This window comes from Cynoglossus semilaevis, chromosome Z (assembly GCF_000523025.1).
Source record: "Cynoglossus semilaevis isolate Cse_v1.0 chromosome Z, Cse_v1.0, whole genome shotgun sequence".
In the NCBI taxonomy this organism is placed as follows: Eukaryota; Metazoa; Chordata; class Actinopteri; order Pleuronectiformes; family Cynoglossidae; genus Cynoglossus; species Cynoglossus semilaevis.
The window spans coordinates 21,332,229-21,342,626 of NC_024328.1; the positions used below are offsets into that span (position 1 = coordinate 21,332,229).

Below are 10,398 nucleotides of genomic sequence, written 5' to 3' on the forward strand. Positions count from 1 at the left end.
TCTTTAATCTGCAGTGTTTTCTCTGTGACAACAATATTTCATGTCAAACGCTGAGCTCACAGCTGATTGGACGGCTGCAGCCCTTCACAGCTGAGGAACAGCTCAGTGCAGCTGACCTTTGACACACTCCACCTACCACTGCAACTGTTTCACATCCTGATTGGTTGATTAAATACTCTCCAGTTGCTGGACTTGAAGATCAAGCAAGAGGAAGTGAAGACACGACCAGTTCTTCATCTGTTGTTGTTGTTGTTGTTGTTACCACGGAAACTGTGAAACTCAAAAAAAAATAAACGACTCACCTTTAAATATGACTGATTAATGAACCTAAAGACTAGTGGTCTGTTTGACCTAATTATTCTGCAGTGAAATGAACGACACACTGGAGTCTGTGGGACGTTGACAGACACAGGAGGCGCAGCTTCACGGCCCACACACAAATATGACTATTAACGTACAACATCCACCTTTAACACAAAAGGAAAATCCACGAAGAAAAACAGGTATTTATCGGATACAAGCCAACAACAGTGGCTCCGTCACCAGCTCTGCTGTGAAGTGTTGTGTAATCTGAGGAGGTTCAGTGGAAGGGGATCAGGCCACAGCAGTGAACGCCCCCACAGGGAGGACATGGGATCCATCCCTCTTGGACAGGAGCCCCGCCCCTGCTTTATTATTCAGACTCTACATTTGTCCAGATTAATAATCCCATCATTTGGATTAGTCACAGGTGAGAAACACTGACCTCTACTTGTTGCAGCACAGTACAGGCGTTCTGATGTTGAATTAATAACGACTAATCGTGATTAATCCACAGCTACTCTGGCTGATGAGCAGGACACGTCTGCCTCAGACAGAGTGACCTTTGACAAGGTCGTGGTGGTGCTGCAGCTGCAGGTCTATGTAGACCACCTCACTAACATGCTGCTGCGGTTCAAACAGCTCAACCCGTGGCTCGTGTTCAATATGTTGACACTTACATAACACAGTGGTTTAATTGGTCCCTCTGAGACTGGGTGATGACATCATTAGTGATGAACTGTACAAGTGTTGTTTTAGCAACGTTATAATTAGTGATGCAACAAAATTAAAATTCTTGGCTGAAACCGAAAACCAAAAGAAATGATTCAGCCAATTATTATTGACCATGTGATTAATGACTCGTTTAAGGCCCTGGGATTGAATAAATGAATAATAAATGAATAATAAATGAATAATAAATGAATAATTGTCAAAATAATTCACTGTCAAATGTCGAGCAGAGAAATCAAATCAACAGATAGTCAGACAGGAAGTCAGAACAGAACAGCTAACCTCATATTATTATTGGAGAAGCTCTCTGTCAGGACCCTCCCCCATTTGATAAATACCTGTTTTTCTTCGTGGATTTTCCTTTTGTGTTAAAGGTGGATGTTGTACGTTAATAGTCATATTTGTGTGTGGGCCGTGAAGCTGCGCCTCCTGTGTCTGTCAACGTCCCACAGACTCCAGTGTGTCGTTCATTTCACTGCAGAATAATTAGGTCAAACAGACCACTAGTCTTTAGGTTCATTAATCAGTCATATATAAAGGTGAGTCGTTTATTTTTACTATTCGACCAGGACTTTTTTTTTTGCTTCATCACAGCCACAAAGGTCAAGAAAACTTCTGTTCTGCATGTAACAAACGTAATATTTCTAAATGTTGACCTTTTTCTTCAACCCGACTTTAAAAGCCCTGCAATACCTCCGTGAACCTCTGGTTGTCACAGCCTTTTTTTATAGGAAAAAGTGTGTATGTGTGAAGAACATTTAAACAACGACGTCACATGAACTGCTTTTATCAGGGATGGTCAACTGGTGTCTGAGGACTTTTTGACTGGGCCGACCAGCTCCGTCAGTGTCCGTGCGTCAGGTCTCTCACCTGTGTCCTGTCTGAACTGGTGCATGGACTGCAGGTCGATGACGTACGGAGAGAGCTGTGCGTCCACCTGGCCCAGAACCACCGTCCCTCTGGCGTCACCCTTCAGAACATTCTCAATGTGGTGACAAACAGCTGCACTGTAGGGTCTCCAGCGACCGTGTTCGTTCAACCACTCCCAGACCACCACCCTGGCTAAGTTCTGGGGCGGATACCCCATCCCGCCAACGGACGCCAGCATCCCCGATCCTGAACGGGCCATCTCTGTGACGGTGTCCCCGGTTAGAACACCACTGCCTCCCTGTCAGTCAACTGACACACTGGAACATTCTCAGCCGCTGCAAAAGGGGAAACCAGCTCAGGTCAGCGCTCGATGTAGGACCGTCCTGGATTAGCTCATGCTGCGTTCAAACAGGCGGCGTTGCTGGAGTCATCATCATCCACAGGTGCTGATGTGCAGAGAAGCAGCCTCCTCCTCCTCCTCCTCCTCCTCCTCTGGAGTGATGAAGACACGGCCGACTGCAGCAGATCAGCAGCAGGTAGAGTCTAACAGGGAAGTTCAGAGCACAGACACACTGGTTACTGACAGAGAAGCTGAGGCAGCACGGTGGCCTGGAAGGATGTTTACCAGAGTGTAGCAAGAAAACAACTGCCATATAAAAGCCCTATGTATGTGTGTGTGTGGGGGGGGGACAGGGGGGGTCCGTTCACAGCCATTGGACAGAAGCGAACATCAACACACACTCACACTCTGTGTTTGATGTCCGTTTGTTTTTAACAATCTTCTGCTGATTTCATTTTAAGGCTAATTTGGCGTCATTCGTCTGCACTACACTCACTGTGAGAAGGCTGCTGCTGCTGCTGCTGCTGCTGCTCGTACAGACCTGTGGGTTGCATTTGTGCAGCCAAACATCTGTCAGGTGAAGGCTGCGTTTCCCAGCCTGCAGCCACTAAACCAGACTGGAACACAACCGGTTTCAGTCTCCGTCGTTTTATTCCACAATTGTTCTCTCAGCCTCTGGTTCTTGCAGCTCCTCTCGTCTGTTGTTCTGCACAGACGCGAGCCGTCGTTCAACTCCAGTAAATGCGCTAGAGAGCAGAGCAGAGCAGCTTGTTGGATCACCTGCTCCTTCTGGACCCGTTTTTCTCTCCAATCTATGCATTCACGCGGCGACCGCACAATTCGCTCAAACCGCTGCAAAAATTACAGACAGAAAAAAAAATGTCTATACGCACCTGTGTGTGTGTGGTCAGCAGAAGAAAATCAGATGGAAATGTGTCATTCACAGAGGAAAACACGGGAACTAGATCCGGTGTCTGGTTTCAAAATAAAACCGAGGATCGATGACTAGAACGATGCTGAATGACAACGACAACCACAACGACGACAACAACCACAACAACAACCACAACGACAACCACAACAACAACAACGACAACCACAACGACAACCACAACAACGACAACAACCACAACAACAACGACAACAACAACAACAACGACAACAACGACAACGACCACAACCACAACAAAAACAACAACCACAACCACAACAACGACAACAACAGCCACAACAACAACCACAACAACGACAACAACAGCCATTCAACGATGATGATGTTTATATGTACACAGTATGAAGATTTTAATGATTTAATGAATTTATAAAAATCAAATTGACGCCAACACTTTAACATTATTAAAATACAACACCAATAAATAGATCTGACCTAGAAATTCTAATAATTTCATGTCAATGTAAATATCTGTTCTACTTGAAGTGTCACAGCAGACTGCAGTACTACACGTAGTACCATGTAGATCACACCTTCTCAAGTGTGTACATTAATTTTTAACACAACATGAAATGTTTTGGATCAATTGATCTTCATAGAAGTGATCAGGAAATACTCTGAAATATGTCGAGTGATGAGGACATTTTATACGAGAGAAAATAACGAAACATTAGCCAAGATATTTCAAAACTCATCGTAAAAACAAAGAAATAAATGGTAACAGTGAAGATAAAGTTAGCCATCCAGTTATATATGCATATATAATGTTCATAACGTCAAACTGCTTTAGGTTAACGACGAGTTAAAGGACAGAGAGAGAGAGAGGGAGAGAGAGGGTGAGACAGACAGAGAGAGAGAAAGTAAGGGACAGAGAGAGGATGAGGGAGACAGACAGAGAGAGGGAGAGACAGAGAGAGAGAAGGTGAGGGACAGAGAGAGAGTGACAGAGGGAGGGGGTCAGGGGTACAGACCGAGAGAGAGAGACACAGAGAGAAAGAGGGTGAGACACAGAGAGAGGGTGAGGGACAGAGAGAGAGGGTGAGGGAGACAGAGAGAGGGAGAGAGAGAGAGAGGGTGAGACACAGAGAGAGGGTGAGGGAGACAGACAGAGAGACAGAGAGAGAGACAGAGGGCGAGGGACAGAGACAGAGAGACAGAGAGAGAGAGGGTAAGGGAGACAGACAGAGAGACAGAGAGAGAGACAGAGAGAGAGAGAGAGACAGAGAGACAGAGACAGAGAGACAGAGACAGAGAGAGAGAGAGCTGACAAGTCCATATTGTCGACACATTTCACTCCATATTTCAGCCTGTGGTTTAAATTCGGTGACGTTTATTCCATGTATGTTTTGTACAAATGTACACTTCATCATTCATGGTGCTGGGAAAGAAAAGTCACTGCTTTGACCTTCATGACCCTGGACGGTAGCTCAGTGATGATGATGGTGATGTGGAGTGACATCACAGGATGACGTAGGTGAAGAGTGCCATGATGGCAGCACTGATCAGCCCAGATATGGGAACTGTGACGAACCAGGCGATGAAGATGTTCCTGAAGAGACGCCAGTCCACAGACTTCCTGGAGCGCAGCCAACCCACAGACACCACTGACCCAACCTGCCACAGTCCACAGTCACAGAGGTGAGGGTCACTCAGGAGCTCAGCACTATCTTCACATTCATTTAGTTCAGGGGGGGCGGGGCATAGGTGGTGTTAAATATCCATCTGAAGTCTGTCGTAAACTACAGGTCAAAGGTTACCAAACGACTCATGACTTCTTAGTATGCATTAGCATGTCCTGTAGCACCATGCTAGCACTGCTCTATTATATAATGCACTGTGTTCTCATTCACCAAGCTAACCATGCTAACATCTATAGCCTCTGGTTCTTCTTGTTGCATTACTGCCACCTGTAGGCTGCCACATGTGTCCCTACATGTGGTAAATCATTCATCTAGAGCAGGGGTTCCCAACCCCTGGTTCCAGTCCATGGGTCATTACCGGACCCCAATACTAAAAGAATAAAGGCAAATAAATAAGTTTTATTTTGAAAATCCCTCAATGAACAGTCAGTAGAACTGTCTGGTACCGATCGGTCCCTCTTAGAATAAAGAAGGTTAAGGTTCGTGCTGTTTTATTTATTCTCTCTCCATGGACAACTTCTGCAAACATTCAAATTCAGCAAATGGTTTTCAGCTAAAACCAGAAAATAAACAAAAGAATTTCCTCCTGATGCGACTGTTATTATCCAAAAAACACACACACGTTGTAGCATTAGCTAGTACTACGTCTGATCATTCAACACCGTCTACCCCTAGAGGGAGCCCAAGCACCAACAGTACTCGGACTCCACCACCAGTGGATGTTCATTTTTCATGGAATAGTTTTTTGTTTGTTTTTTTTACCTTGCAGTGTGTCGTGCTGACAGGAAGTCCAACGTTAGACGCCACCACCACGGTGACGGCCGACGCTAGCTCGATGGTGAAACCACTAGAATAAAGTCGTTGTTGTTACTTCAGTACAGGCTGGAAATAAAAAGATGAATGTGTGGAATACCTGGAGGGGGTGATGGGGGTGAGGTCCCTGCCCAATGTCTGGATCACCCTTCTGCCCCACACCCACAGACCAGTACAGATGCCCACGCCTCCATACAGGAGCAGCCAGATTGGTGTGGGGGCACTGGACATTACAGAGCCACTCTCATACACGAGCCACAGCGCCACCAGGGGACCAATGGCGTTACTAGTAGAAAATGTTGCAGATGTCAACCCACTGAGTGGACAACAATGAAACGGACCCAGCCCAGACCTGCTCCCCACCTGACGTCATTTCCTCCATGAGCGAAGGAGCCAAAACAAGCAGTGAGTATCTGCAGGAACTGGAAGAGCAACGAGACGGCTGGTTGGTCCACCTCCAGCTCATCCTCCTCCTCCTCCTCCTCCCGAGTGACGTCCCGGCCAACTTCCTGACTCCCACTCTCCTCCTGGCCCACGCTCCCGCCCGTCACTGCTGAGCTGTAGCTGCTGTAGCTGTCCACCCTGGACCGTCTCTGCAGAACCCCGTCAGGGTCCCTGTGTTTGGGGTCTCCTTGGATTCCATATATGGCCATGGTGTAGGAGGTGTAGCTGTTGTTCCTCCTCATTGGCTGCTCCTCGGCCTCACTGTCACCGATGCAGTCTCCCACTTTGGCTCTGTGTAGTTTCTGCAGCAGGTCTTTGTACAGACCAGAGTCTTTGAGGACGGTGTGAGAGCGCCCACTGTGGGGGTCTGTGATCACCATGGGCCCGACGGCACCGTTCACACCTGGACAGACCGACACGTGGAATCCGTCAGTGACTCCTTTTTAAGTACCTTAAATCCTTTGAATCTGTAGTTTCTCACCGCAGCTGACGTCCACGTCCTTGTTCTCCGCCTCAGTTTTGTCCACGTCAGCTTCTTCAGAACCTCCCAGTTTGAAAGCTACTTTCTGAGCGTCTGTGGAGGAGGTCTGTGGTGGGGGGTCCTGGGGTCCTAGGGGCCATGTTACTGGTGCAGAACTGATGAGGTTCTTGTCCATGAGTGGGGTTTGACCGGGGTCAGAGGTCAGTTCTCCTGAAACACACGTGTGTTTGAACATGAGAAGAGGGAACGCTGCAGAGAACCTTCTGGACTCTGAAGGATCAGGTCTAACCAGGGTTAGAACCAGAACCAACAAAGGACAGAACCACAGACCAATCAACAGTCGCAGAACATTTTTGAAATGTCTGTGATGTCAAAGAGAAGCTGTCTTTTGTAGTATTACTACAATACTCCATTGACTGTAGTACTGCCAGTATTAAAAACCGCACCTGTAGTACTGCCAGTATTAAAAAGATCACTAATCTCACCGCAGTTTATATTTAGATGTGGGCCACATATACAGAGGTGGGCCACATATACAGGTGTAGACCATGAATGAAGGATTTACTCACGTGCTATTTTCTTCTTCAGACGTGGACAGACGACAAACCAAACAAGTGAAGCAGTGACGATGGCACAGCCCAGACAAACACACAGAGTTCCCCACCACGGAACGGAGTCCAGGCCCAGCACTGAGCACAGCACACACACACACAAATATTGTTGTTGTTGTTATTGTTATTGTTGTTGTTATTGTTATTGTTATTATTGTTGTTGTTATTGTTATTGTTGTTGTTATTATTATTTGTAGTATTACTACAATACTCCATTGACTGTAGTACTGCCAGTATTAAAAACCGCACTTTATATTTAGTTGTGGGCCACATATACCTATGTGGGCCACAGGTCATACAGGTGTAGACCATGAATGAAGGATTTACTCACGTGCTATTTTCTTCTTCAGACGTGGACAGACGACAAACCAAACAAGTGAAGCAGTGACGATGGCACAGCCCAGAGAAACACACAGAGTTCCCCACCACGGAACGGAGTCCAGGCCCAGCACTGAGCACAGCACACACACACACACACAAATATTGTTGTTGTTGTTATTGTTGTTATTATTATTTGTAGTATTACTACAATACTCCATTGACTGTAGTACTGCCAGTATTAAAAACCGCACTTTATATTTAGTTGTGGGCCACATATACAGGTGTAGACCACAGATGTAGACCACATATACAGATGTAGACCCCATATGCGTATGTGGGCCACATATACAGGTGTGGGCCACATATAACTATGTGGGCCACAGCTCATACAGATGTAGACCACATATACAGGTGTAGACCACAGATGTAGACCACATTTACAGATGTAGACCACATTTACAGATGTAGACCACATTTACAGATGTAGACCACATATACAGGTGTAGACCACAGATGTAGACCACATATACAGGTGTGGGCCACATATACAGGTGTAGACCATGAATGAAGGATTTACTCACGTGCTATTTTCTTCTTCAGACGTGGACAGACGACAAACCAAACAAGTGAAGCAGTGACGATGGCACAGCCCAGACAAACACACAGAGTTCCCCACCACGGAACGGAGTCCAGGCCCAGCACTGAGCACAGCACACACACACACAAATATTGTTGTTGTTGTTATTGTTATTGTTATTATTATTGTTGTTATTATTATTTGTAGTATTACTACAATACTCCATTGACTGTAGTACTGCCAGTATTAAAAAGATCACTAATCTCACCGCAGTTTATATTTAGATGTGGGCCACATATAACTATGTGGGCCACAGGTCATACAGGTGTAGACCACAGATGTAGACCACATTTACAGATGTAGACCACATATACAGGTGTGGGCCACATATAACTATGTGGGCCACAGCTCATACAGATGTAGACCACATATACAGGTGTAGACCATGAATGAAGGATTTACTCACGTGCTATTTTCTTCTTCAGACGTGGACAGACGACAAACCAAACAAGTGAAGCAGTGACGATGGCACAGCCCAGACAAACACACAGAGTTCCCCACCACGGAACGGAGTCCAGGCCCAGCACTGAGCACAGCACACACACACACAAATATTGTTGTTGTTGTTATTGTTATTGTTGTTGTTATTGTTATTGTTGTTGTTATTATTATTATTATTGTTATGGTTGTTAGTATTATTGTTGTTGTTATTATTATTATTATTGTTATTATTATTGTTGTTGTTGTTATTGTTGTTATTATTATTGTTATGGTTGTTAGTATTATTGTTGTTGTTATAATTGTTATTATTATTGTTGTTATTATTATTTGTAGTATTACTACAATACTCCATTGACTGTAGTACTGCCAGTATTAAAAAGATCACTAATCTCACCGCAGTTTATATTTAGATGTGGGCCACATATAACTATGTGGGCCACAGGTCATACAGGTGTAGACCACATATACAGGTGTAGACCACATATACAGATGTAGAAAACATATACAGATGTGGGCCGCATATACAGATGTAGAAAACATATACAGATGTAGAAAACATATACAGATGTAGACAACATATACAGATGTGGGCCGCATATACAGATGTAGACCCCATATGCGTATGTGGGCCACATATACAGGTGTAGACCATGAATGAAGGATTTACTCACGTGCTATTTTCTTCTTCAGACGTGGACAGACGACAAACCAAACAAGTGAAGCAGTGACGATGGCACAGCCCAGAGAAACACACAGAGTTCCCCACCACGGAACGGAGTCCAGGCCCAGCACTGAGCACAGCACACACACACACACACACAAATATTGTTGTTGTTGTTATTGTTATTATTGTTGTTATTATTATTGTTGTTGTTATTGTTGTTATTATTGTTGTTGTTATTGTTGTTATTATTGTTGTTGTTATTGTTGTTATTATTGTTGTTGTTGTTATAATTGTTATTATTATTGTTATTATTATTGTTATTATTGTTGTTGTTGTTATAATTGTTATTATTATTGTTATGGTTGTTAGTATTATTGTTATTATTGTTGTTATTATTGTTGTTGTTGTTACGTGGTGCTCCTGTAAACATGATGGAGAAGAGGTTGATGCCCATGGTGACGCCGTAGAAGAGAGGCAGAGCTCTGAGGCCGTTGGGTACAGGGTCGGTCTGTGGAGACGGGTATCATCACATATACAGTACTTTACACGTACTAATACTGCGATGAAGGTGCGTATGACGTAGAAGAGAATCCCTGACATGAGGCCTGACAGAAGAGGTGACAGGAACCAGGACGACACTGTGGGAACAACAACACCATTCATTCATAACTGAGGTCAGTTTGGTGAAAATATCCCACAAGAAGAAGAAGAAGAAGAAGAAGGAGAAGAAGAATGGTGACCGATGCGCAGTAACTCCATCCATCTGACCCCGTGATGACCTCTGGCCACCAGAGAAAAGCCAATTGTGGCTCCAACAATGCAGTGGGTTCCAGAAATGGGAAGTTTCAGGAATGAGGCGACCAGCTGCCACACAGCAGAACCTGTGGAACAAAACGAGGAGTGAGGCCTGGGTTAGGGTCAGTCAGAAAGTCCTCAGACAGACTGGAACCAGTTCAGGTCATTCATGCTGCTGTAATACTACATACTCATGTACTGCATGTACTCAACACTGGGTTTCAGTTGTCTTTATATCTGAGAGGACGTTCCTTTGGTACTGCAGTACAGTACTTGGTACTGCAGTACAGCGTAGTACATCCACTGTGATGATGACTTTTGACCTCCTCTCCTCCCCTCTCTCCCCCCCTCTCTCCC

General features: G+C 45.0%; 2 protein-coding genes across 3 annotated transcripts in view; both read right to left on the reverse strand.

The window, feature by feature from the left end:
- The window catches only part of dtx1 (deltex 1, E3 ubiquitin ligase), a 14,417-nt gene extending 11,129 nt beyond the window's left edge, over nucleotides 1-3,288 (reverse strand). For both annotated transcript variants that reach the window (XM_008336910.3, XM_025053461.1), the window contains exons 1-2: nucleotides 3,136-3,288; nucleotides 1,903-2,445 (exon numbers count right to left, since the gene is read on the reverse strand). In XM_008336910.3, coding sequence (XP_008335132.1) covers nucleotides 1,903-2,161 — 259 coding nt within the window. In that variant the 5' untranslated portion in view covers nucleotides 2,162-2,445; nucleotides 3,136-3,288. The remainder of the gene's footprint in view (nucleotides 1-1,902; nucleotides 2,446-3,135) is intronic.
- Nucleotides 3,289-4,352: 1,064 nt separating this feature from the next.
- slc20a1a (solute carrier family 20 member 1a) overlaps nucleotides 4,353-10,398 on the reverse strand; it is a 7,583-nt gene continuing 1,537 nt past the window's right edge. Inside the window, exons 3-11 of the mRNA XM_025053395.1 lie at nucleotides 9,987-10,127; nucleotides 9,799-9,884; nucleotides 9,658-9,754; nucleotides 9,254-9,373; nucleotides 6,573-6,782; nucleotides 6,011-6,494; nucleotides 5,748-5,933; nucleotides 5,597-5,681; nucleotides 4,353-4,808 (exon numbers count right to left, since the gene is read on the reverse strand). Coding sequence (XP_024909163.1) covers nucleotides 4,653-4,808; nucleotides 5,597-5,681; nucleotides 5,748-5,933; nucleotides 6,011-6,494; nucleotides 6,573-6,782; nucleotides 9,254-9,373; nucleotides 9,658-9,754; nucleotides 9,799-9,884; nucleotides 9,987-10,127 — 1,565 coding nt within the window. The 3' untranslated portion in view covers nucleotides 4,353-4,652. The remainder of the gene's footprint in view (nucleotides 4,809-5,596; nucleotides 5,682-5,747; nucleotides 5,934-6,010; nucleotides 6,495-6,572; nucleotides 6,783-9,253; nucleotides 9,374-9,657; nucleotides 9,755-9,798; nucleotides 9,885-9,986; nucleotides 10,128-10,398) is intronic.